Below are 23,687 nucleotides of genomic sequence, written 5' to 3'. Positions count from 1 at the left end.
AGAAGACCGCCAATACACCACCGCGGAATTCCGCCACAGCTATTATAACCCACATCTCGGAATCCGCCGAAATTCAGACACCCACACAAGTCCGCCACACCATAGGACAGTGATAAACTGGCGAAAACAAAACCTCCACCGTCACGCCAACAGAAACACACCCATGCTATTACGACCCACGAATCCACGCAGCGGTCTTTCAACCGCGGTATTCCATTGGCGGTACACAACGCCGCGCTCAAATACACAGACACCTCCAAAACACCGCCACATTGGACAATTCCAAAAACACACCCCATACACATATAAACACCACTCCCACACACCCATTACAATATAAAACACACACCCACATCACCCACAAACCCCTATGACCAAAAATGATAGACGAAGGCGACAGAGAGAGCACAGCATAGACAACCCCACCACACAGAGGCACACAACACCATCACCCACACAACATCCACGCAGAAAACACCACACACCACTACACATCACCACACTCACCACCACAAACACCACCCCACACATCACCTACACCACCCCATGGCACGGCAAAGACATCCCAGGTTTTCGGAGGAGGAGCTCAGGGTCATGGTGGAGGAAATCGTACGGGTAGAGCCACAGCTATTTGGATCCCAGGTGCAGCACACCTCCATTTCAAGGAAGATGGAGCTATGGCGATGAATAGTCGACAGGGTCAATGCAGTGGGACAGCACCCAAGAAATCGGGAGGACATCAGGAAGAGGTGGAACGACCTACGGAGGAAGGTGCGATCCGTGGTCTCGAGGCACAACATCGCGGTTAAGCGGACTGGCGGCGGACCCCCCCCTCCCTTCTCCCCCACAACAAACAACAAGGGAGAAGCAGGTCTTGACCATTATGCATCAAGAGGGCCTCTGAGGAGTCGGTGGAGGAATGGACACTGGTAAGTCAATTCTTAACTATCTTTTCCCCTACCCTACCTGCATGCTATCACACACCCCCACCCTCACCCCCTTCCCTATCACTCCAACTCCTCACTAATGTACTAATAAGACAAACCACCCATTCCAACACCAAGCCCTGCATGACACAACAAAGCATGGACACCCATAACTAAAGCATGCCCACTACACATACCCATACACACCCCCTAGCCATCCTCACACAAGCCCCCCACACAGGAATGCTAGCACTGGGGTACACGGTCACCCACCCATTGCACACCATGACACACACAGATGCAATAATCATGCTTTTACACCCCTGCAGGACCACAACCTAACGTCACCAGACAGGAGGGTCCAGACATCTCTACCCCACCCACAGAAGAGGCCCACAGTGATGACAGCATGTCTGGCCAACTGGATCCAGATGACCAGCCCGGACCATCGTGGGCCTCGGGGCAGTCGGTTCCCCTCGCACAGGCACAGCCCAACACTGACCTTCCACCCTCTGGAAACACCAGTACAGCAACCATCCAGCGGGCCCATACCTCCGTCCCCAGGACACGTCAATCAGCTGTGTGTCCACCACTACAGGGAACCCAGGATAACCCACCACCCCAACAACAACAGGGACCTGGGGGCAGTGGTAGTGATCACACGGTCCAGGGGACGGAGGCACAGGAACACAGGGGAACTGGGAGGGCTGCTGTGCAACAGGGGGCGGACAGGCCAAGGGAACCCACTCTCCATGAGGCCCTCTCCTCCATCATGGGAGCATACCACCACTCCCAGGAGACGATGGTTACGGTCCTGGCCAAGTTTCAGGAGACCCAGCGCCGGCAGGAGGAACAGTATTTGGGCTTCATTGAGGAACTCAGAACCATCATCTCCGCCCTGGGCACTATTTTAGGGGTTCTGAAGGACATACAGAACACCATGAGGGACACCTTGGCACTCCTAGGGGCCCCTGACACTAGCCTGGACGATGAACTGCCCACCACCTCTGCCGGTGCTAGTGGACAGGACACCCCGCCACAGGACCACCACACCAGCACCCCACCCCCTGCAGACGGAGAACCACCCCGCAAGCGGTCCCTGAGATCCAGGAACAGGACAGAGCACAATGGCAAGACCCCGCCAAGAATTGAGACCACCCTGATTGTCATCCCACTATCCCACTTTGTAACCCTGTCCATATTGGAACTGCCCCAGCTCCACTTCCTATTGCCATATGGGTAATGCACCTGTGAGACTAATAGACTGGACTCTGCCATGGACATTCCTCCACCATCACCCATTACCATTTTACCACCCCCTCCAATAATTAGCACTTCAATAAACACCCTTGAAGCACAAAAATATCTGGAGTCAGTCTGTGATTTTGAAAATGTGTATTAGCTATGACAAAATGTAATGTCAACATACCTATGTCACACATGTAAATGTAAATTAGCACTTGTATAGCGCACTACTCACCCGTTAGGGTCTCAAGGCGCTGTACTCATACCGCTATGGAACCCCTCCTGGCTTTTCCCTGTGAGGCGCCCACTCCTGAGCACCCCCAGGGTGAAGCCAGGCATCCAAGCGCTGTTGGGGCCGTTGTGGAGATTAAGCAAGCTATTGCCCAGAGTTGCAGAGTGGGACCCATGAATTATATTAGGCACCGAGGGGAGAATTATCTGCTTAAGGGGAATTGAGCCCAAGACCTGCCGAAGCAGGACTTGAACCCTGGTCTTGAGCCAGATCTCTGCTTCAGGGTCTGCCGCTCTAACCATTGAGCCACACTTCTCCACATCACAAGTCCATGAAGGATGCAAGCAGATGACACACGTTGGTAACCACACCTGTGAAACCGTAATGGAAATGTACAACTCAGTTACAAAATACTGCTTGAAATTGACACACAGGATAAAGGTAGAAGTGTGAAAGTAAATGTAGTAGTCAAGAAAGTGTTCTCACCTGTGTGTCACTGGAAATATTGCTGTATGACTGAGTCCCTGTTGTCAATGTCTTCTTCCTCTGCTTCCTCCTCATCACTGTCCACAGGCTCCACAGCTGCCACAACACCGTCATCTGGACATCCACCTGCAGAAAAGGCACCTGGCGTCCCAAAGCAAGATTGTGAAGCATAGAGCAGGCGATGATGATCTGGCACACCTTCCTTGGTGAGTAGAATAGGGAACCACCTGTCATATGGAGGCACCTGAAGCTGGCCTTCAGGAGGCCGAAGGTGCGTTCGATCACCTCCTAGTCCGCCCATGGGCCTCATTGTAGCGTTCTTCTGCCCTGGTCCTGGGATTCCTCACTGGGGTCAATAGCCATGACAGGTTGGGGTAACCAGAGTCCCCTAATAGCCACATCCGGTGCCTCTGGAGTTGACCCATCACATAAGGGATGCTGCTATTCCGCAGGATGTAGGCGTCATGCACTGAGCCATGGAACATAGCATTTACCTGCGAGATGTACTGGTCTGCCAAACATACCATCTGTACATTCTGGGAATGATAACTCTTCCGGTTCCTGTACACCTGTTCACTCCTGTGGGGGGGGACCAGAGCTACATGGGCCCCATAAATGGCACCTATGATGTTAGGGATATGTCCAAGGGCATAGAAGTCACCTTTAACAGTAGCCAAATTTTCCACCTGAGGGAAAACGATGTAGCTCCTCATTTGTTTCAGCAGGGCAGACAACACTCTGGACACCACGTTGGAAAACATAGGCTGGGACATCCCTGATGCCATGGCCACTGTTGTTTGAACTTACCCACTTGCTAGGAAATGGAGCACTGATAGCACCTGCACTTGAGGGGGGATTCCTGTGGGATGGCGGATTGGTGACATAACGTCTGGCTCCAACTGGGTACACAGTTCCTGGATTGTGGCACGGTCAAACCTGTAAGTGATGATTAAATGTCGCTCCTCCATTGTCAACAGGTCCACCAGCGGTCGGTACACCGGAGGATTCCGCCATCTCCTCACATGTCCCAGCTGACAGTGCCTAGGAAGGACAACAGCGACCACAGAGTCAAGCAACTCAGAGGTATGTACCCACAGCTACACAGAACACGAAACAAAATCCAAAAAGTTGTCTGTATGTGTGTTGAGTCCAGGCCTAGGTATGTGTGACGCAGTTGAAAATGAAGCCATGTGGGCCCCTGAAAAGGCAGCTGCCTGACCTCTAAACTGGGACAATGGGATGTGAGGTAACTGCGCTGGCGTTGTACACCGTCGCAGTAGGTGGTCAAAGACCGCTGCGCAATGCTGCATTGGTTAACATTGGACGCTATGGGTCCCAGGAGCCAATGACGAAGTGCGCCGGCGGTGATGATACGCACCACCGCGGACATCACCGCCGCGGACGTGAAAGCCATTTTCTATCTGTTGAATCACTCAATACCTGATCTTCAACAGGAGAGGACCTATACTGTAAGTGCTGCTGTGACCTCGCTCTGGAAGAGACAATGGCACGTGCGTCTGGGGAAAGGGCACCTGCCTTCACTGCACAGGAGTTGGAGAAGCTCGTGGACGGGGTCCTCCCCCAGTACACGCTACTTTACGGTCCTCCAGACCAACAGGTGAGTACATAGGGTGCAAGTTGTATGGGCTATGCCTGGGTGGAGAGGGCTGGATGTAAGAAGGAAGGGGGCAGAGTTCTGCGAGCATGAAGGACTGTGAATCAATGTGCCACATGGCAAGGGTAGGGATGTGGGCCACTCACTTCGACGGTGCAGTTGGTAATGACTTCTCTTCTTCCCCTGTACATGTCATGTAGGTCAGAGCCCACCAGAAGAAGGCTATTTGGCATGCCATCGCCAAGGACGTCCGGACCCTGGGGGTCCACCAGAGACGGAGCACCCAATGCCGTAAAAGATGGGTGGACATTCGCCGCTGGAGCAAGAAGACGGCGGAGGCTCAGCTGGGGATGGCCTCCCAACGTGGGAGGGGTGCCCGTCGCACCATGACCCCCCTGATGTTCTGGATCCTGGCGGTGGCCTACCCTGAGTTGGATGGGCGCTTGAGGGCATCACAGCAGACACAAGGGGGTGCGTACACTCTCATTCTGCTGACTTTGCGCACAGTGGAGGGGTCTGGGTGGGGAAGGAGGGCTGTGGGTTTCCCTAGGCCAGGGCGAGATCCATAGGCTAGGCGCCTCCGTAATGCAGGCCATGTGCCACTCCACCCAACCTCTGTAGAGTGCCAAGTACAGGTATACATGACCCTGTGTCATCTATGTGTGCAGATGTCCACCATAGCCATGTAGGCCATATCCCAGGAACTGCATCTATAGAGCCCAACAGCGCGGCGTAGTGCAGGGGGCTGCTGTGTCTGTATTGTCCGCCAATGGTAGCGGTAAGCCATGCACTCAACCTGCCTTTCTTCTGTCGTCCACCTCCCCTTTTTGTGCTCTCCCTGTTCTTTTGTGCATCAGAATCATCAGGCTGAGGTACAGTGGCATCGGAGCACGAGGGGGCTGCATCCCACATGGCCATGGACGGCCACACCACGGACTCTGAATACACCAGTGGGACGGAGGGCGAGGGGAGCTTCACGGCGGTCACTGGATCAGCAACCAGCGACACAGACTCGTCCTCCGATGGGAGCTCCCTTGTGGTGGCGGCAACATCTGTGCCCCCCACTTCTACAGGTACAGCCGCCACCCCCCCCCCACCAGCACCGCCCTCCCAGCAGCCCCTCAGCCTTCGCCCGAGCCCGCTCACCCAGGAAGGTGGGCATCACCTTCGCCCCAGGCACCTCAGCCCCTGCCCCTGTCACCTCTGCTGCCCTCAGTGAGGAGGCCATTGACCTCCTCAGGTCACTCACTGTTGGGCAGTCTACCACTGTGAATGCCATCCAGGGTGTAGAAAGGGAGTTGCAACACACTAATGCATTCCTGGAGGGCATTCATTCTGGTCAGGCTGCCCATCATCGAACCCTGCAATCTCTGACCTCAGCACTGATGGCAGCCATTGTCCCTGTGTCTAGCCTGCCCCCCCTCCAACTTCCTCCACCCAGACCCAATCCCCTGTACCTCTGCCTATCCCAAGCACACCATCAGACCAGCCTGCACACACCTCAACACACAAGGGCTGCTCAGGCAAACATAGGCACCACACATCCCACAGGCACTCACACAAGCATCACCCACTTACAGACACAGCAACATACACTGCCTCCACTGTGTCCCCCTCCTTATCGTCTCCCTCCTCCCTCCCAGTGTCATCTACACTCTCACCTGCATGCACTACCATTACAGCCAGTAGGACTCGCACCATCACACCAAACCACCACACCCCGCTCACCTGCACTCACCACCCCCACTACCATTTACATGTCCCCTGTGTCCTCTCCCAGTGTGTCTGTGACGCCCCCTCCCAAAGTACACAAACACGGGTATACACACACCCAACATCCATCCACCTCACGACAGCCTCCAGAACATGCACCTGCACCCAAATCATCAAAAGTTACACCTCCTACAACCACTTCCTCTTCCTCCACTCCCAGACCCCCTTCAGCTACCCGTCCCAGTGTTCGTCAGAAACTTTTCCTGAGCAACGTTGACCTCTTTCCCACCACCCCCCCTCCAATTCATAGGTCCCATACTAGCACCTCAGCCAAAAAATCTTCGGTACCAGTTGTGCCTGTTAGAGGTATGTGGAGTGCACCGGGCACCAGGGCAGCCAGTGTGACACGGAGCCAAAGCACAGCCCATACCCCCCCTGTGAAGCACCAGAAGTTGGACAGTGCCCGACGGGAGAGGGGGAAGACTCCTGCCGGCAAAGCCGCTCACAAGGGTCCCGGGGGGAGTGTTGAGTCAGTTCTGACTCCTCCCAAGGTGGGGAAGGGGCAGAAGAAAGTACCAAAGTCTGGGAAGAGCAGCACGGCGGAGAAGGCCGCCATCATCCCCGCTGCCCAGGACACCACCGCCAGCCCGATCGTCACTAGTCAGGAGACCACCGCCAGAGTCAGTGCCCAGGAGGGCAGTCCCATCGTCACTGGTCAGGAGAAAACCGCCAGAGTCAGTGCCCAGGAGGGCGGTCCAATCGTCACTGGTCAGGAGACCACCACCAGAGTCAGTGCCCAGGAGGGCAGTCCCATCGTCACTGCTCAGGAGACCACCGCCAGAGTCAGTGCCCAGGAGGGCAGTCCCATCGTCACTGGTCAGGAGACCACCGCCAGAGTCAGTGCCCAGGAGGGCAGTCCAATCTTCAGTGGTCAGGAGACCAACGCCAGAGTCAGTGCCAAGGAGGGCAGTCCCATCGTCAGTGGTCAGGAGACCACAGCCAGAGTCAGTGCCCAGTAGGGGGGCCCCGGCAGCCACAGCCCCGCTGGGCAATGAGGGACCGCAATGGCAAACACCGCTGCACAGGTCAGAGACAGCAAAGTCAAGCACCGCTGAACAGGGCAAGCACCGCTGGACAGGGCAAAGACCGCAATGGCAAGCACCGCTGCACAGGTCAGAGACAGCAAAGTCAAGCACCGCTGAACAGGGCAAGCACCGCTGAATAGGGCAAAGACCGCCATGGCAAGCACCTCTGAACAGGTCAGAAACTGCAAAGTCAAGCACTGATGAACAGGGCAAAGACTGCTGAACAGGGCAAAGACCGCAAGGGCAAGCACAGCTGAACAGGGCAGAGACCGCCATGGCAAGCAGCGCAGAACAGGTCAGAAACTGCAAAGTCAAGCACCGCTGAACAGGGCATAGACCGCTGAACAGGGCAAAGACCGCCAGGGCAAGCACCGCTGAACAGGGCAAAGACCGCCATGGCAAGCACTGCTGAACAGGTCAGAAACTGCAAAGTCAAGCACCGCTGAACAGGGCAAAGACCGCCATGGCAAGCACCGCAAAATCAAGCACCGGTAGCCCATGTGCGGCAGGGGCAGTGACGGAACTGGGACCATCACGGGGAGAGTGATGCACTGTGGGCACCAGTCCCCCTCCAGAACCAGTGGAGAACAGCATCCACTACCTCAGTCCTTAACAGGATGATGCACCCTGGGCACCAGTCCCCCTCCAGAACCAGTGGAGAACCAGCATCCACTACCTCAGTCCTTAACAGGATGAAGCCTGTGGGCACCAGTCCCCCTCCAGAGCCAGTGGAGAACAGCATCCACTACCTCAGTCCTTAACAGGATGAAGCACTCTGGGCACCAGTCCCCCTCCAGAACCAGTGGAGACTGTTATCCACTTGTGAGACTGTGGCTTTGCACTCCCCAGGATGGTACAGTGGGCAAACCACCCACTGAAAAGACTTGTGAGACTGTGGCTTTGCACTCCCCAGGATGGTACAGTGGGCAAACCACCCACTGATAAGACTTGTGAGACTGTGGCTTTGCACTCCCCAGGATGGTAGAGTGGGCAAACCACCCACTGAAAAGACTTGTGAGACTGTGGCTTTGCACTCCCCAGGATGGTACAGTGGGCAAACCACCCACTGAAAGGACTTGTGAGACTGTGGCTTTGCACTCCCCAGGATACATCATTGGGCATGGAGCCCCGTTGTGAATCTGGCGTGGTGCTGTCATCCGGCTGAGGTGCCCCCCATTCCCTTCCCCTTGATGTGCCTGTTGTATTTCTATCTGATGCCCCAGCAGTTTTTTCTCTGTTTCTAGTCAGGTATCTGATGTGGGCCTAGCCCATGCATTTTGGGCCCAGTTGTCCACGGACATTGAATGGTGCATACCTGCACTACTAATCGTGATGTATAATTTATTTAATGTGTATATATATCTGTATATATTAGCTTACTGTATTTTGATACATTACAATGGTTGAACTCATTTCCTTTTGTCTTTGCATTCTTCCGGGGGGGTTGGGGGTTGTTACTGTGATGTTTGGAAATGCATTGGTGTGTGTGTTGTAGTGTGCGAGGGTCGGGGTGGGGGTGTTGCGTGTGTCCCTGACTTTTGCCTTCCCCCTCCCCTATGTCGTAGGCGCAGTACTCACCGTTGTCTTCGGTGCCGGCGTTGCTGATGATCTTAGAGGAGCAGTAAGACTATCGCAGGGAGTATTTAGAGTTCCGGATCCATGGTGCCCTCCTTCCTCGTGGAGTGTGTTAAGGTGAGCGTTTTCCAATTGAAATGGCTGTTTCCGTCGTGTTTTTATCCACGGTGAATCTGCCCCAGAAAAGGTGGCGGATTGGCATGTTGTAATACTGTGGGCAGTACTTTGTCTCCCGCCTGTCTGTTGGCGGTGACTGCCGCGCTGCTTGTCTGTACCGCTGTGGTGGTCGGAGTGTTAAAGTGGCTGTCTTTGTTGGCGGTTTCCGCCACGGTCATAATTCTTTTTTTTTTTCGCCGGCCTGTTTGCGGTCTTACCGCCACTTTAACACCATCCGCCAGGGTTGTAATGGCCCCCAATATCTCTTGCAAGTGAGAGTGCATGCACTAGCGTTGATGCTCTCACACAGGTAAGAAGTAAAAAAAAATGTTTTATTGTTTGAGGGTAGGAGTTTCCTAAAAAGAACATAAATCATAGACATGTAGGAATACATTTTAAAATGTCCACATTATCCACGAGGATGTCAACAATGTGTTCAACCAAAGCATAATTGTCTCCCGGAGGGTGGTTTATTAGGTAAAATTTGTTATAGATGGAGACTCAGAAGAACGGCATTGGAAGGTGGGGCCTTTATCATTCTTCAGACTATTGCATTGCATTGAGCGTACAGTCTATACCCATCACGTCAGAAACATGACTGACTAACAAGCCCAGCCAGTATATATGAGTTTTAATTCCTACATGCCTGGCGTTAATAGAACACAAATAAGCTCATGTGTGAGACGCAGCATGTCACTATTCACAACGCTGACTTGTAATATTCGCACGTAGACCGTATAATGCCTGGCACCCTGGAAGGTTAGGTATTCTATCCAACAATCATGTGACTAACCATGACCCTACAAGGGCATTCATAACATGACTCAATGAAAATAAAAAATGACCTCAGCCTAAATCAGCCTGTGGTCTAAGAAACCAGCAATATCAGGCTGGAAAAAATGGGAGTGACCGCCCAAAAAGAGGCATTTTCTCACATATGCTTTTCATTTACAATTGTTTTTCTTTTGAGGAGATGAATGTATTACACGCAAACATTAACTGTTCTGCCTAGTCTATGGCAAGTATTGTGTTTTTCTAATGTCTGCTCCACAGGAAGATGATCCATTTTTTTCTGAGATCCCATGAACTTTGGGTATAGTTGAAGGTATCAGTAGGTTTTGACCTCACCTTTTATGTAGCGTGATTTAGTTAGGAAGAATAAAAAGACCAGAGTCTGTTCCAGGTTATTTCAGGTGATGTGAAGTATATGAATCTGGATCATTTGGACAAAATTGTTCGAGTTCAGAAGTTAGTTGTACGTCAGCTTCAGAGTTACAATGTGGATATGAGCGTTAGTTGTTTTACAAGCCAGTGAATGTCTGCATATCACAGCATTCCTGCCAAGTACCATGCATCAGGCGTCAGTCTAAAGTATTTCGGTGCAGTGCTCGGCATCACTGCACTGAAATGCATTGATCATGCATTATACCACTGATCAGCTGTCAAGTGGAGCACTGCTATAATGCACCATCATGACTGTGAGCTGCAGTGCAGAGTGCGAGGCATGGTGCTCCCGGGGCTGGCAAGCTAAGGGGGCTAGCTCAATCTACTAACAGCTCTGCGAGTAGTCATCACAGTCAGTGCCCAATCATGACTAGTAAAAGACTTTGGGGCATATTTATACTCTGTTTGCGCCGGAATTGCGTTGTTTTTTTTGACGCAATTCCGACGCAAAACTAACTCCATATTTATACTTTGGCTTTAGACGCGTCTAACGCCAAAGTCCATGGAGTTTGCGTCATTTTTTAGCGTGGACACCTACTTTGCGTTAATGAGTTGCAAGGTAGGCGTTCCCGTCTAAAAAATTGACTCCGAGGCATGTGCGCCGTATTTACACTCCTGGGCAAAATTCACGCCCGGGAGTGGGCGGGTAAAAAAAAATGACGTACGCCGCTTTTGCGCCGTTTTTTAGCGCCTGGACAAGGCAGGCGTTAAGGGACCTGTGGGCTCTGAAGGAGCCCAGAAGTGCCCTCCCATGCGCCCAGGGACACCCCCTGTCACCCTTGCCCACCCCAGGAGGACACCCAAGGCTGGAGGGACCCATCCCAGGGACATTAAGGTAAGTTCCGGTAAGTACTTTTTTTGTATTTTTTTTTGTGGCATAGGGGGGCCTGATTTGTGCCCCCCTACATGCCACTATGCCCAATGACCATGCCCAGGGGACAGAAGTCCCCTGGGCATGGCCATTGGGCAAGGGGGCATGACTCCTGTCTTTGCTAAGACAGGAGTCATTTCTATGGGGGTTGGGAGTCGAAAAAAATGGCGCAAATCGGGTTGAGTCGAAAATTTTGCCTCAGCCTGACTTGCCCCATTTTTTGATGCCCAAGCTCCATATCCCCCTACGCCGGTGCTGCCTGGTGTACGTCGTTTTTTTCCACGCACACCAGGCAGCGCCGGCGGCTAACGCCGGCTAACGTCATTGATTAAATACGGCGCCCGCATGGTGCTTCAGAATGGCGTTAGCCGGTGCTAATTTTTTTGAGGCAAAACTGCGTTAGCGCAGTTTTGCATCAAAAAGTATAAATATGGCCCTTTGTGCATGAGAAACAGTTACAGGGTAAAGTGGGGGATGAGTCACACGTGCGGCATTTCAGAAAGTTTCGGCTGTGCTTTTATTTGGGCAAGTGATGAGCACTGCAGCTCCTCTTGCCTCTCCAATCGTACCGTGGTTGGGGGTCGGTGCGGATGGGGGGATCGATCCAGGTCCCGGGAAAATTCGCTCTGGAGTGGTTTGGCCCTTGCTGGAGGTGTGGGGCCTCTCTGTGGCCCCTGAGGCACTGCGCCTGAATGAATCAGACTCATTTATTGTAGTAATGATGCACTGAGGTGGCCGGTGCCCCTGGGGTACAGCTGACTCCTCAGACCTACATGCTGATAGCCAGCTACTCACTGCCACTGCCCGTGGCGGCAATTATGGATTTGATGGTCTGATGCATCTTGAAATGGTAACCCGCCAGTGCGATTTGACCCAAGGCCCACCAACTCAGGCTGATGTGACTTGATTCAGTGAGGCAGGTCAATGACTAAGTCCAGTCACTGTGAACACACAAGAGTGCAGCAATATAGCAGCTCAGGTGCTGGGTCGAAGGGCAGTGCACCACGGCGGTGGTATAATGACTGAACACATAGGGCCTGAATATCACTTTGGTGGAGGATATTACTCTGTCCCAAATGTGACGGACATCCCGCCCGCCGTCTTACGAGTTCCATAGGCTATAATGGACTTGTAATTCGGCTGGCGGGATATCCGTTACATTTGGAATGGAGTAATCCCCTCTGCCAGAGTCGTAATCAGGACCATAATCCTGAGAGCTGGAGGGAACCAACTCCACCCCACAGGGCCATGGCTCCTGCAGCCAGGCGCAGGTTCCACAGTCAGCAGCATGATCATCAAGTATGGCCTGAGAGAGTGAGCTCCTGCATTCAAATAATTCCCCAATTAAAATACTTCTGTGGCGTAATGTTAACTGCTTAGTCTACTAGCTGTGCAACTCTGAGCCTCAGATTAAGCTGCGTGCCAAACTATGAAGGTTGACTGGCAGCTGGTGAGAGATCCGTTTTGGGGCCTCTCACATGCTCTTTCAGACTCCTTGGCACTGTCATGTCCTACGTGGGACAGAGCAGCCTCAGCCAGTGATGCTCCTTTGTATTATGATTGCCAGGGAAGTGCTTGGGGCATAAGCGGTGTTAATAAGGCAGGTAAAAGTTCATTGGCAGGCATAGTAATTGTTTTTCTGCCGCCCCCCGGCAAGAGGGGTCCAATCGCATGTCCCACGTTTAACTTCCTGTCTGTGCCCTGGGCGTTTAATTTCCCGTTTGTGCCCCAGCCTGGGACTCCTGGTCCAAATGGGTGTAATTTCTATTTGTTTCCCTCGTCTTCTTTGCTTGATTTTGCCCGTCAGAAAGTGTCACTCATCATCGTTTAAATGTCCCTCCCAATTACACTGAAATTATGAAAATGTCACACATCGCAATTTGAAACCTTGGCAGCTGTCACAGGATAAGTGTTTATGTATATGGCAGACCAATTAACAATATTACTCGTGTTTGTTTATGATTCCTGAGTATACAGAGCTAAAATATGTCTAAACTAATGAGTATTTGAGCATAAACGTGGAGTCCTGAAAAACCTGCTAAAATGCCTGGTGTGTTAGAATGACATGGTTCACCTCTCACAGACATTTGATGGACTGCAAGTATGTTTGTGTAGCACACTTCTTCCCACTAACTGATGACAATGCTTTAGATTATTGCCTATATGGGTTCATGTTTCTCAAACATACAACAGCAATTAAATCCATATTTTTAGGAATGCGTATTAACTTCTCCAGGTTTTGGTGTTTCTCTAATTAAATTATTATGGCTATGGTACACATAAAACAAAAACTCCTGAAGAGCAAACTGTTGACAAGTAGGCACCCATTGTGCATGACTTTCAAATAAACATCTCAATTTACCCTGTGTTATTTGCAGATAGTCCAGAGAGCGTTGGACGATGCAAGAATGGGACGAACCTGCATTGTTATTGCTCATCGCTTGTCAACTGTGAAGAATGCTGATGTTATTGCTGTCATTCATCAAGGAAAAATAGTGGAGAAAGGAACCCACAGCGAGCTGCTAGCAAAGCAAGGACTTTACTTTGATTTAGTAAATGCCCAGGTTTCTCATAATTAATTGAAAGTCTTAATTCTTTCAAATATATGTCTCATTCGGGCATACAGATGTGAATTTGTATGTGCTAGTATTTGTATCACAGCACAATAACGTGCTTGGACAGGAAGAATTGATTTAATAGCCTTAGGCCCATCTTTATACCTTTTTAGTGCCGCATTTGTGCCACTTTTTGACGCGAAAACGGCGCAAACTTACAAAATACAATTGCATTTTGCAAGTTTGTGCCGCTTTTCGTCAAAAAATGACGCAAATGCGGCGCTAAAAAAAGTATAAATATGGGCCTTAGTGGACTAATAAGAAACTTCCAAGTAAATTAGGTTTCTACAATTGCACTTACATTCATGGAGAGTCAGCTATACGTGGGTTGCTATGTTTTGAAGTCTTGCAAAACCCCTATGTTATTTGATATTCTAATTCTCTTTTTATTAGTCGATTCCACGTACCAGGGAATCATTTTGATCATACTTTTTGAAAAAAGAGCAATTAGCTACAATAATCAGAAAAAGCATGTCACATTTTGAAAATCTTTTTAAATGACTGCTTTACTGTAAGAGATTGGGTTATTAATTATGCACAAGTTGAGACCCATGCAATTAATAGATACACAATTGTCTTCTTGCTGGGAACCAAGCACCCCACTGTAGTACTTGACTCTCTCACAATAGTGAAGCAGAGCAACCCAAGGCCTACTCACTGTAGGTAATGTGGGTTAGGAGTCCCATTTTGCTGGCATGCAGTAACAACACTTAATAAATTATTGTCCTGTCAGAGCATTTTCTTTGAAAAGTGAACCACTAAATACTATGCATTAATTCAGACAAATATATACACAAGGTAGGTGGAAATACCATTGGTAACATTTTAAATCATTTGACCCTCAATTGGTCATGACCCCCAAAATCACAGCATCCCCCTACCTATACAAGATAGAACCATTTTAAATAAAACAGGCCCATTGGCTTTGTCACACATCAATCTATAAGGCACCCCATTGGCTTTATCAAAGAGTAACCACATATAAAAGGTATTGGTAACTGTGTAAACATGCAATCATTACCGTCAATAAACGCAAAAGCAGCACAATGTTTATCAAAAGTCTTTGTCAGCAATATACTTTAAATAAAACATTTAAAGTCAATGTAACGAGTCTGAATCTTGTTTTTTTACACTCAGTCCCCATAAAATGCAGCATTGAGACTAGCCAGTAGAGGTCTCTGCAGTTTAGACCTGTAGAGCAAAATCACCATCCCAGAGACTACCTTGTAAATGGAATGATTTTGTCGATGGGGGTCATACTTTCTGTAATCACAGAAACTCAGGGCAATTTTGGAAAGTTTGCCCGAAGGGAGATGCTGTGCCTCCTGAAGCCTCCATAACTTTGTAAAATCCTGCTTCTGGTCCCCCCAAACCGCCTAGGGACACCACACGTAACGAGAACATTTAAATAGGCCATTCTAATTGCATTACAGGGCGTACCAGGCTGCAGAACAATTACTTTTCTATGAGTGGCTTTTGTTGCTTTCTTTTTCTTCTGCGTCCACTACACCACAATATTCCCTTTCGTTTCTTTTCCTTGAGAGGAGTGGCCCAGTTCCTCCTGGACACGTTTCCATACCATTTATGTAGTTAAACTGCGATTACAGTGATTTCATGTGTTTCCATTCACGCATAGTATTAGTGTACACTCTAATTCTGTGTGGTTTTACCACATACCTAAAATCCACATGATGATAATATTGTGCATGGTAAAATCGCTCAAATTTGATAAATGTGCTAAGATCACTTAAATATAATTACTTGCTTTATATGTTGTATTATAGCACTATATTGCTTTTTGGAAATGCATTTTTTCAAGCTTCTGTACCAATCTACTTGAAATGATGATGTGCTGGTTCATTCTCAAGCAATTCCTTTGTTCTCGGCCTACAACTCATAAAGAGCTGGAAAACCCAGTAACATTTGATGGAACAAGTAAGAGAAAAAAATATGCGTTAAATAGGGGGAAATAAATTAACTTATTTTGCTTTTACCTAATTTTGACAAAATTAAACAAAATTGCACATTATTCTGTGAAATGCAAATCTTCGATTTCACATTATAGTTTAACGTGATATGTGTCCTTGCCTTCATTTTTGATGCGATGCACGACTGAAAAAAATACCAGCAAACAACTGCTACATGTGTTGTGTTCCTGCATATTCACGGTACCTTTTTATCATAAATTGTGCATTTTGCAGCATATTTTTAACCTGAATGGCGTGTAATGATATAAAATGAGGTAATGACGGAATGTCGCATTCCAAGCGTTATACGAGATTCCTAAAATTACATGAAGTACTCAAACATAATTTTAATTCCGTCTACTATGAAATATTTATACCTTTGCAACCCTCCACTTAAAAATAGGTTTATTATGAAATACCAGTGATATTTTCAAAATATTGCTGAGTTGTCTAAGTATTTATCTAAGTGTTTATTTTTTGTTTTACATAGAGCATACTGCAGGTACCTGTGTTTTACATAGTGCATACCATGCCAACTTCCATGATAGTCTCAGTCCAGCTTGACCTCTGCCACCTTCTGCTGCCGGGTTCTGCTCATTGTCTGCTCCTTTTCTCCTAAGCTCCTTTTCTGCACCTTTTCCTCCTCTTTCTCTGCACCTTTCCCTCCTCTTTTCTGCACCTTTCCCTCCTCTTTTTGCTCATATCAGCACTTTCTTCTATTTTCTGCCTTTTTCTGCACCTTTTCCTCCTCTTAACTGCTCGTTTTCTGCAACTTTTCCTCTGCTTGTTTTTGCCCTGCTTTTGCCTTTTCTGCTCCTTATCCTCTCTTTCCCATTTCCTGCCTCCTGCAACCAATCTCCCTGCCACCCCCCAGGACCTACTTAAGGGAGTCTGCAGTGCGTCCGCACAGTGGGCAATCACAGTGGGTGCACCTCTCGTGTGCCAAAGGCGTGCCAAAAACAAGCCCGGCTGTGCCCATCCACAACTGGACCACGGCCAGTGGTAGGAGCCCTGGATGCCTAACCACCCACCTCTACTCCACCGAGGAGCTCACAGCCTTGAATCCTGGACGCCACAACAACTGCTGCACCACATCACCTTGTGCTACCAAAGGACCCTTCACATACTGAAACTACCACTTCTTCTGCAGCACACAGCCCCCAGCTCACACATGACCCCGCACCACACCCGTCTGGAAGGCCACAGTCAATCCGGAACCTCTCCGATGTATCCTGCTCAACACCCGATCCCTCAGCAAACATGCCACAGAAATCTGGGACACCTTCATCTCCCTCTCACCAGACATTGCTTTCATCACCGAAACCAGGCAAAACCCCTCCTCGAACCCCGACATTGTCACTGCAACATCCAACAGCTACAAGATCATACACCAAGACCGCACCAACAAAATGGTGGGAGCTTCGCCACCATATTCAAGAACATAATTTGATCCATCGCCACCAACGATGACACCTCACCCCTCAGAGAACACCTCAATTTCCAACTACAAACTGATGCCAAATCTACTGTAGAAGGCATCCTCGTATACAGACTCCCATGACCCCGACCAGCCTTCTGCGACGCCATCCCCAACATCATTACACCACTAACCATCAACTCCAACCACTACGTTCTACTCAGTGACTTAAATTTCCATGTCAAAGACCCCAACTACGCCAACTCAACCACCCTCCTCGAGAACTTGAGCAAGATATGCCTCACTCAACTAATCAATGTACTCACCACAAGGCCGGACACACTCTTGTCCTATTCTTCACCTCCAGCAACAGAGTCAGATTCATCCACATTACAGAACTCTCCTGGTCCGACCACAGCATTGTCCACTTCTCCATCGCTGTCACCTTCACACAACCATCAGGAACCACAGAGCCGACAACTGTAACTCAAACAGAGTAACTGAATCACTGTGGATGCATGCCCTCTGCTCATCCAAATCCAAGGCCTTATCCGACCTCAACCAGACCATCCTGAATGTCTCCTACTGGATCACCAAAGGCACTGACTCAGTTGCCTCTCTTAAACCAGCCAGAACCAACAAAACCTCTACAAATGCCAGCTGGTACACTCTGGAGTTCAAGGCTAACATGCCCAGCTGCTACAAACTGGAGAAACAATGACGATCCACCAGGAAGCCCTCTGACAGAACAGCTCACAAAGCAGCCCTCAGCAACTACAACAGACAAGCCAAAAAGGCCAAGAGCATGGTCATTACGACCTGCATCAACTCAGCATCCAACCACACAAAATAACTTTTCAAGATAGTCAAAGAATACTCCAACCGAGCAGCCACAGAGAAAACCATCCATTACTCCCAATAACTCTGGGACACCAACAGTACAATCTCCACATGGGCACCGCTCACCACTCAAGCCACTTCAGCCTTCACGTCATCAATTCACTCTGGGGCACCCACCTACCCATACCATCACCACCTGTTCAACCTCAGAACCAACCCCATCAGCACAGAACTCACCAGCATCCTCAACACTTCGCTTCCATCACCTCAGCAGTTTTTCAGGATAAATGGAAATGTGTGGAAATCAAACCCCTCCTGAGAAAACCCTCTGCCGACCCCAAACGATCTCAAGAATTACCAGCACATCTCTCCCCTCCTATACCTAGCCAAACTACTCAAGAAAGCCATCAATCAGCAGCTCACCAACTACCTGGAAGAAAATAACCTACTGGACACCTCTCAATCAGGTTTCCGTTCCAAGCACATCACCAAGACTGCACTCATCACAGCCATTGATGACATCAGAGCACTCTTCAACCACAGGGACACCACCGGCCTGGTCCTCCTCGACCTGTTGCGTTCAACTCCGTCTCCCAGTACACCCTCATTAACAGACTCCACAGCATCAGAATACAAAATGACACCCTCAAATGCACTCAGAGCATCGAGTACCCTCTTTCACCTCTGCACCCAAGAGCATCAATTGCAGTGTACCCCAAGGTTCATCCCTCAGTGCCACTCTGTTCAATACCTACATGACCCCCCCTCGCTGGCATTGTTAGTTCCCATGGCCTCAATATTATCCACTGCGCAGATGATACTCAACTAAGCCTCTCACTTATTGAAGACCCCTCCACCACCAGAAACAACTTCCGCAATGCCATAACCACCATAGCCAACTGGATGAAAACCAACTGCCTTAAGCTCAACTCTGACACGACAGAAGTCCTGTTCTTCAGGATAAACACTTCTATTTGGGACCATAGTTGGTGGTCAGCCAAACTCGGACCCACTACCATGCCTACAGACCATGCTTGCAACCTTGGCATCATCCTCAACAGTGAGCTGACTATGAAGCAGCAGAATAATGCAGTTGCCTCCTCCTGCTTCCATACCTATGGCATGCTCTGCATAATCTACAGATGGATCATTGCAAACACCAGGAAAAGCATCACCCAGGCCCTCCTCACCTGCCGCCTCGACTAGGGCAATGCTTTCTATGCGGCAGGTCCTCGCAGCTCCTAAAGAGACTCCAGGCAATACAGAACACCACTGCCAGACTCAACCTGGACCTTCCCAGGCACACCCACATTACCCTTCAACTCAGAAACCTTCACTGGCTCACCATCCAGCAGAGATGTACTTCAAGCACCTCACACACGCATACAAAACCCTATACGATCAAGGACTAGACTGCACCAACTACCGTCTACACTTCCACCAACCCACCAGACACCTGTGCTCTTCCTCTCTGGCCCTCGCACACACACCCAGAATCCGGTGCAGCCACAGTGGCCGCCGCTCTTTTTCTTACATCGCCACCAATGCCTGGAACCTCCCGCCCTGAACTGCACCCTCATTTGCAGACTTCAGAAAGAGACTCAAGACATGACTCTTCAACAGAGACATCTCATCCCAGTGCCCAGATACCCCCAGGGGTGACAGCGATGCACTCTACAAACTGATTGATTGATTACAGATGATATTTTCCCAGGTATCGAGCACTGTAAAATGTTTGTGATCTTCTGACTAGCATATACAGAAAGAGTTTCATATACAAAGTGTTTGCGTAGGAAATTAAATTATAATCTACCTGTGAAAACACCTTCTAGACCAATGGTATATAACATTTATTGTGCAGCTTCCATATTAATTTGTATCCGATATTATTCTTTGTGATAACTGGTTGTGAGCAGTGACTTCTGATGCCCACCTTTCAGTTAAAGGTCAACTACCTGTAGACAGCTGACATAATAGTCTCTGAGGAGGTTTGTGCAATATGTATGACTATAAATGCATAAATAGGCTGAGTAAGAGAACGTTCTACGTGGCCTGCACATAGCCAGCTAAGGCTTTGTATTTTGGTTTGAGTACTAAAATAGACTGTGCCTTAACATATGGGTAACGTGTATAAGAGTAGTACATTTCACATTGTGTACGTTATGACAAAAATGTATTCAATAATTTTTGATTAGTGCATGGTAGAAGGACTAAAGTCAGTACCTGTATACAATTTGAAGAATTTATGATTATTATATATGGTCAGTTTTACCCTAACTGAATAGTTTCATTCACTGTGTACAATCTATGTTTCTAAGTCTCCCACTGCTGAAGTTTGCTTTTGAGCTGCTTTGCTGGTTGAAAATAATTGCTGTGGCCATCAGCCAGCAGATCAAAGATCCATACAACAATAGGTCTATTTCTGGTCCCATACAGCGGTAGGTCTATTTCTGAACGGATTAATAATCTTGGTGGAGGAAGATTTCAGGTTTTTTTTATTTTAAAGGCTGTTTGAAGTAACTTTCTAATAATTAGCTCAGGGAATGCTCCATGTCTAATCAATAGAGAGGACAGACTAGGTAAAGAAGTCAGAGGAAGATATGTGTAGGCGGGGACAAGCACAGAAGACCTGATGTGACTGAAGACCTGATGTGACTAATCGCTGGAATGATTTAGTTTGTTGTTTTTATTGAACATTGTGGCAGGGGTTGGACAATCAGTGAAATATTCCCTGATAGTTTCACTTCAAGGTGGAAGGGTGATGTTGTAACATTAGATTGCTTAAGGATCCTTGCAAAGCCAGTATTTTCCACTTCCCTTTTTAACACACTCCACATTAAACAAGGAGCTGAGAAGAATACAGACGTTTTGGAGAGGGCTCTGAAGAAACAGGAGGGGCAAGTTTTGTTGAGTTACTCCTACCTGTTGCACAAATGGGTCCAGGCTTGCATTTCTGATTGACTCTCTTCAAAACTGATGGCACCGGCAGTAGTGTCTAGCATGATTTAAAACAGAACCTTTCTGACTCCACAGGACTCCGTATCAATGTGACATAATTGTTGAATAGAATGTATGAAAGCTTGGCTTAGAATGTTGGAGTTCACAGGTACATGCAGAGGAATAAAGGGGTGTGATTTAACGCTCTGTATGTGGCCTAGTTATTCAGCGGTTAGCAGGCTGGGAAAGACACTATTCCAGACCCTTAATTTTCATTCAAGGCTATTTTGCCCAGTGGGAGTCCTGCAGGATTGATCTCTGAAAGAGTGGGCACAATGGGTTATCCTCACTGTTCTCTAACCCCTAGGAAAAGGATGTGATCTTGAGCAGCTAGAGAGCGCAGGCACTGAGTGTGGTTTGTGAATAAAATGCACGGAGGCTCCAGGAGCAGGAAGAGGAGTAGGGAGTGGGTCAGAGGATATGAGTCTTCATCTAAAGTATCCTTGGTAGTGGCTGGTTCTAAGAAAAGGAGAGAGGAGTTTAACACTATAAAATGGGTCTGAATCTGATGCACAATGCTCTACTTCCAAACTCAGAATGTAACTAATTAGCAATGACTTTAATAATTTTCATCAGTTGGGTATACTGCGCAAACACATGCATGTAAATGTATCTGTGTTTGAAAGAGTTTTTAGCAACTCATCTACTGAGAAAGTGAAGACAAATAAGCAACATCCGGTTTTGCAAAACGCCATATTTCAATATAGATTCTGACTAGGTTGTTAAGTACAGACCGAAACCAATGGGCATCAGTTACACAGATGTTTGCATCTGTGAGTAGGTTTGATAATAGTTTAATTTATGAGTGGAAAATAATTGTTACATTTCGCAAAACTAAACTTGGGTGGTTTCTTTGGGAGTAAACATGCTGTTGTTAAGGCGGGAGAATATTCAATGGCAGGAATGCCCTTAAAGTTTGTAACAAGCCACACATACACATGTTTTTGTTATTCACAAATTCCTATTGGGGCCCAGTCTGCTTTCTGTCGAGGACACATGTAAATTGTTTTTTAGAAGGGAAATCACCTTTCATGGGAGACATTAGTTAGCACCTTGCCTGGGAGATGTTAGCTAGGTGCTCATCGAGAGCAAAAATTGCTTTCCCCAAGGAGAAAAAAATAAAAAGTTTATTTCTTTGTATACTGTATATTTTTGTATTATGGAAGTCATAATGCTGCACCAACATGGAATTATTACCCTGAAGAGATCCGCCCCGAATGCGGACCTAAGATACTACTTGTAAATGTCCTAACGTAGGCATTTGGTATACGTTTACTAGTGGTGCAAATAACAGCTATAAAACTGAGAAAGGTAAAAACAACTAAATATTCTCTACTACGCCAAAATATTGTTTCACAATACACCTTCTTTTCTTCTCCTAACCTGTGAGAATAATGTAGAGTGCAATTCCTTCACACATGATCACTTCCATGGTATTTGGACTGTGCATCTTTACCATCAGTGTCACCTTTTAAGATAAGATAAGTACTCTGCAATGCATCTAGGGTAAGGAGCACTGGTCTGGTTACATGTGAACTTGTGTGCACATGTGTGTCCAGGAGTACTACCTGAGCACCATCAGATCAAAAACAGAAACAAAGGGCATTCATGATGTTTGAACACTGCTCAAATGTTACAGATTGAGCAAACAGCCATTTTGAGAGTACCAAACATACATAAAAACATTGAATGCCAATATCATTATCTGGCGCCTTGGAGAGCAACTGGACCTACCTCCCTGCCTCAGAATCTACAATGGAGTCTACAATGGTGTCCACATCTGCCTGCCAGACGGAAATGTGCTTACCAGAAAATTGCTGTGTTAACAGAGTAGGTCTTGAAGAAGGATGGCAGTTTTTTTTTGACCAGCTCAAGTTCAGGATATTTTCAAAAAGGACATCCAACCTACTGCAGCTCTTCACTAACTCTTCAGGAAGTGGATCATAAAAAATGTAATGGAATGACTTCAATAAATGGATGTGGGAGACCATGTCATTTTACTGCCTTCACAGGCTGAAGAAAGGTGGTGGATTCCATCCTAACAAGCCCTCCAGTCCTGGCAGGAGAGGGCCTTGCCTCAGCAACCAGAAGTTGTCCTCACAAAGCATATACCTCTATGTATTACCTGGAAGGTGAAAGCAGTGCAGTAAGTGGAATGCCTTACTGTAAGAAAATCATCCTTTTGACCCTGATCACCCTATTTCTTGACTGATGCTGGTGGTTACTGACTCTGACTGTGCCCTGGGCTCTGCTAACCAGGCCCAGTGGCAGTGCTCTGTTTAAAAAGTATATGCTAATTAGGCATAATTATAATTGACTCTGACAACCTACCTGTAAGTCCCTGGTATATGGTAGGACATGTAGGTTTAGGGACCACAGAGGAGTTAGGGCACCCATGGGTGCACTGCTGTGGTGTATGTTGTCGTTTTAAAGGCAGGCCTCCCTTGCTGGCTTTCTTTTAAAATAAAATAAAGCCCAAATTCGACTTTAGAATTCAAAGTACTTCCAAAGTCTTAAACTACCTTTTTTACCCTTAGGGTATTCCCTATGTTCCCCAAGGGTAGGGTGCAGTGTAATTATAAGCGGGGATACTATAAAAGTTGTTTTAAAAGCCCTGGTGAGGGAAAAACTACCAATTTCATTTTCCCCATTGTAGTGCTTTAGTGCATAGGCTAACATGGAAGGAGTCATTTTAAATTAATAAAGTCTTACTTTTGATAGGA

At 48.1% G+C, this 23,687-nt stretch overlaps 1 protein-coding gene across 1 annotated transcript in view; it reads left to right on the top strand.

Annotated features, from left to right (window-relative positions):
* The window catches only part of LOC138262461 (ATP-dependent translocase ABCB1-like), a 691,566-nt gene extending 677,715 nt beyond the window's left edge, over window positions 1-13,851 (top strand). Inside the window, exon 24 of the mRNA XM_069212356.1 lies at window positions 13,507-13,851. Coding sequence (XP_069068457.1) covers window positions 13,507-13,707 — 201 coding nt within the window. The 3' untranslated portion in view covers window positions 13,708-13,851. The remainder of the gene's footprint in view (window positions 1-13,506) is intronic.
* The last annotated feature ends 9,836 nt before the right edge of the window (window positions 13,852-23,687 follow it).

Source organism: Pleurodeles waltl, chromosome 10 (genome assembly GCF_031143425.1).
Source record: "Pleurodeles waltl isolate 20211129_DDA chromosome 10, aPleWal1.hap1.20221129, whole genome shotgun sequence".
Lineage (NCBI taxonomy): Eukaryota > Metazoa > Chordata > Amphibia > Caudata > Salamandridae > Pleurodeles > Pleurodeles waltl.
Note: the sequence above shows the minus strand (reverse complement) of the source record. Positions and strands in the feature narration are given on the sequence as shown.